We start from the raw sequence: 4,363 nt of genomic DNA, 5'->3' as shown, positions 1-4,363 counted from the left end.
AGGGCAAGCTCAGCAGATCTGTGACGGGGGGGGGGGGGTGAGGTTGGCGTTCAGGAGGAGCCGCGTGTAGGGAGGGAGCTCAACAAATCCACGACGGAGGGGGTGAGCTCAGCATTTAGGAGGAGCTACGTTCAACAGGGGTGGCGAGCCCAGAGGCATGAGGAGACATGGCGGGCTGAGCCAATCAAATAGTGGGAGGAGGGCGAGTGTGACGAGCACGAGATGTTAGACCCTGTCATCGTCGAGTTCGTGAAAGACATCGACCAAAAACAAAGGGGACCATCAAGCGTTGAATGTAAGAGCATCCATATCATTTCAACGGACCGAATGGGTTAGTCAAATCTATCAGTCCAATGGCAGGAAAGATAGGTTTCTGTTGATTTCAATGACAAATACTAGTTAGGGTTTTTCCGATGGTAATTTTGGAAAATCAAAACAAACCAATGGCAAATTTGCAAATCGTCCAAATAAATAAGCTTACTCTTACATTGCATATGCTAGATGAGATCCAAAATATGATAATCCTTCAGAGGTAAGCACAATACCACAAATATCTCTATCACGAATTCAACTATAAATCCAACGGATGAAAGCCACACTCACACTCGATTGGTGACGGAGAACTTTCATTATGAACGGAGAACTGATTAAGCTACAAAGAAATTATATATTTAGTGGCAATAAAGAAAAAAAATTCATCTGCTCTGGGACCCACATGTCATTCACCGCGCAGAAATCCCCTTCACCACAGTGGAACCCCAAAACCCCTGACGTTGATCGTTCCCCATTCCTTGCCCACCCCTAAACCCTCGCTTTTCCCCGCCTTGCCCACCAAGATGCTCCGCCGCGCCGCCCCCACCGCGGCCGCCCTCTGCCGCCGCGCGCTCTCCACCTCGCCATCCCCCTCCTCTGCCGCATCCACCGCGGCGGCCTCCTCCTCCGCCGTGAACTCCATCATCCTCCGCTCCCTCAAGGAGCACTACCTGGAAGTCTCCAAGATGGAGCCGCCCCCCAAGATCAGCCCTCCCAAGCCCTACACCATCGTGAAGGGCGCCCTGGACCGTCCTTCGGGCCCCGTGCTGCGCCGCGAGTACGGCAACGCCGGCGAGGAGATCTCCATCTCCGTCGCCAGGCTCGCCAACATCATGCCCCCCGGCGCCGACTCCGACTCCGACAGCACCGGCGGAGGAGGCGGGATGAGCGAGTCCATCAGCCAGCTATTCCTCCACGTCGACATCTCCAGGCCCGGGAGCGGCAAGTCGCTGCAATTCCTGTGCGGGCTGTACCCGGACGCCGTCGGGATCCATTCGGTCTGCCTTCGGTCCAAGAATGCCGAGTCGTGGGAGGGGGATATGGCTTCGAAGGGTGGTGGAGAATACCGAGGGCGCATCTTCCAGTGAGTTGTTCTTCCAAATGCATAAGAATTTTTATTATTCCGTTCATTTGTTCTTACTTCTTACAAGTGTTTTTGTAAAAGCCTAGGCATGAATTTTTGAGGAATCTGATTTTCTGCGCGAGTAGGATTAGATAGGAGTTTCCAAAAAAGTGGGATTCTACAAATTTAGATGGCAGAACAGGTTTGGCGAAGGCAAATTTTGTTTATATGCTGTAGTTCATTTGTGGCGAACAAGGTTGAGTTAAGCAATTTTTTGGTAGTTATTTGCTACGAATTTGAAGAGGATCATAAATGCTAGTAGTATACAGTTCAGGTGGCCAGTGGCCTTTGTCTGTCAGATATTTCTTTTGAAGTTTGGAACTTGTAGAAGGATACTAAGCATTAAGAAATACTGGTATCCTACTAGTGGTGTAAAGAGATATTCTGGTTGCATATCACCTATTGGTTCGTGTCCCAAGTAAAATAATTTTGGTCATTCTTTAAGAATAATTCCCTATCAATTTTTGCTAACTGAGTGTGAAGAAATTTCAGTTGTAGCTGCACAGAACTTAATATTCAAAGGGAGAGTATTCATTCTTCTTCCATTGCCAATTGCCTTTTTCAGTCACTACTCTCTAGACCATGTAGCAAGAATGCAAGATGATTTCCGCTCACCAGCATTTGTGGAGAACTTTACATATCGAGCTAACTAAATAAGCTATATCCATATGCCTAAAAATAACAATATATGATACTACAGATATGTAGGTTCCATGACCAAGAATCTTGTGGCTCCGTAATAGTGACTACTCTGATTAGTTGATCAAAATGTTGAGTGATAGGCCAGTTGGTGAAGTTGCCAATGTCTTAAAGGAATTGGCGATGCAGATAAATGCATGTGTCTCCTTTGCTTCTTTATGCAATGTGCAATGCATAAAAAGTACTACAAGTAATAATGTAAGGTCTTGAATATTATTCTCCAACCATCCAATCAAATATGGAAAACCCTTTGCCTTTGAAATAATTGCTTATTAGTCCTGGATGCTGTTACTGTTATCAAGTTAGCTCAGCTGTCTGGATTTAGGCTGATTAATTCTCCGAATGGTATGGCTAAGTCGTGATGTTCGTCATACCTGTTGGTAGACTAATTTCGGTTCATGTACTGGCGCTAGGTTTGGTTGATACAATATAAACAAATGGCTGACTGTACTAACAAAGGAACAATTGGCTTGAGTGTTAACATACTGCTGTCCACTGATCATATGTGAGTATTTCTTTTTGAATTGATACTTTGACAGAGAATTGGATGAGAAGGTGCGCGACGCATTCCATCTTTACATTGAAGCCCGTGGCATAAATGAGAAGCTCTTCCGTTTTCTACAAGCTTGGCTTTATGTAAAGGATCACCGCAACCTTATACGCTGGTTCAAGAGTGTGGGTTCATTCATCAATGAGCCTAAGCCAGAGTAAGGTTCATTGCAATCTTTTTTGTTGCCATCTTGTAATATATTTACTTGATAGGGAACTCAGTTCATGTGTAATTTAGTTCCATGGCAAAATTTTGCCTACTGTTAAAGTACAACTAGCATTGGGAAGCTAATCAAGTATGCTTGCAGATTCCGAGAGAAAAGTAGTGTGTTTGCAGTCAAGCCACTATGGTGATATTTTTTTTCAAAATACACCGCCGGATATAAGCGTGAATATCTGACTGCTATCTTTTACTTCTCAGAGGTCAAGAACGCCATGCTTAAGATTTTGCGGTTGAAGAAAGGTTTTTGCCAGGATGGAGAATAGTGCTGGGACAAAGTATCGAGGAGTTTTTTATTCTCTTTAATTTCCTTGTTCCCTGGGGGAATTAGAGGATGATAATATCACTGGTGTGCTTAACGGGTTGGGTGGTGGGTTGCATGAGTTGTCATTATTCCTTGTGATTTGCCGCCCTATCTTGCTTAGGTGGTTATCAGATTCTCAATTATTCAAACTCCGCACATGCCCATCGCAATATAGTTTTGTCCCGCAAAGACGGACGTGTACTTTATCTTTTTTTGACATCACTCGTGTACAATTGAGTTATCCATTTTTCTTCCATACTCGGTAATTGGACTCCTCTTGTATCATGTATGTCGTCGTTGTGACTTTCAAGTGACAAGATCATAAGAGTGTCCTCTATATGTCGTCGTTTTGGTGCCATGTAGCTTTGCCTCTTGTATGACATTCTATTAAAACTTTGGATGACTTTCTATGAGAATGGGACTATGTCATATACCAAAATGTTCCTGAGACCAGGCTGTGTTATCGTCGGTTGCTTAGCAACCTAGCATGTGCCCTACAACTCGTAATCTTAGTTTTCTTCTGTGAATCTGGGTCAATGTATAAACATTATACACATACGTATTTTTTTTAGAAACACCAGTTGCGTCTGGCAGTTGATGGGTATGTCCTCTAACATTAAAAGAAAATTTTGCCCTAGTGAGATACAAAAACTAAACCTGAGATTTGATTCCTGGTGGGTAGGAGTATAACCACTCCACTAACCAGTTATCTTTGATACGTATAGCTAATCTTCATGCATCTGAATATCTGATGATATGATCTGTTGTACTACAAGCTACCAGTTGTTAGTTGCTACGCATTGGCCATTGGGTTCGCCCTCCAGGCTCCTCAAAAAGGCAGGTGTATGAAATCACCACCGACCGCCATCCCTCACTGCACCTCTACTTAAAATCTCCCCTGAGCCTTGTCTTCGCCACGCTCAGAGCAGCAACATCCTCGAGCCGCCGAAGAAAGCGCGACGCAAGCTCAAGCACGCAGGCAGCAGCGATGGCGATCGAGGGCGCGGAGTACTGCGACCCCGAGGAGAGGGTGCTGCCGGTGCGCAAGACCTTGCACTTCTCCCCTGGCGACGGCTTCGCGGCCTACGACCACCGCACGGGCGGCCTCGCCTTCCGCGCACGGCGGGGGCGCCGCCTCGGCGGCCGAGCTCGCGCT

General features: G+C 45.8%; 1 protein-coding gene across 2 annotated transcripts; it reads left to right on the top strand.

The window, feature by feature from the left end:
* Window positions 1-748: 748 nt before the first annotated feature.
* On the top strand, window positions 749-3,638 carry LOC133908843 (uncharacterized protein At2g39795, mitochondrial-like). Of its 2 annotated transcripts, none has more exons than XM_062351020.1 (3): window positions 749-1,396; window positions 2,674-2,846; window positions 3,105-3,638. In XM_062351020.1, exons 1-2 carry the CDS (start codon window positions 837-839, stop codon window positions 2,843-2,845), a joined length of 732 nt encoding a protein of 243 aa, XP_062207004.1. In that variant the 5' UTR covers window positions 749-836; the 3' UTR covers window position 2,846; window positions 3,105-3,638. The 2 variants fall into 2 exon arrangements, with proteins under 2 accessions (XP_062207004.1, XP_062207003.1); XM_062351019.1 differs by having other exon boundaries at window positions 752-1,396; window positions 2,674-2,841.
* The last annotated feature ends 725 nt before the right edge of the window (window positions 3,639-4,363 follow it).

Source organism: Phragmites australis, chromosome 2, assembly GCF_958298935.1.
Source record: "Phragmites australis chromosome 2, lpPhrAust1.1, whole genome shotgun sequence".
Classification (NCBI taxonomy): Eukaryota; Viridiplantae; Streptophyta; class Magnoliopsida; order Poales; family Poaceae; genus Phragmites; species Phragmites australis.
This window is presented reverse-complemented; position numbering and strand designations above follow the sequence as displayed.

Coding starts and splice junctions, on each gene's coding strand:
- LOC133908843 (XM_062351019.1), top strand. CDS start 837: ATGCTCCGCCGCGCCGCCCCCACCGCGGCCGCCCTCTGCCGCCGCGCG. Junction 1,397..2,673: donor TACCGAGGGCGCATCTTCCA/GTGAGTTGTTCT, acceptor ATACTTTGACAG/AGAATTGGATGAGAAGGTGC. Junction 2,842..3,104: donor ATCAATGAGCCTAAGCCAGA/GTAAGGTTCATT, acceptor TTTACTTCTCAG/AGGTCAAGAACGCCATGCTT.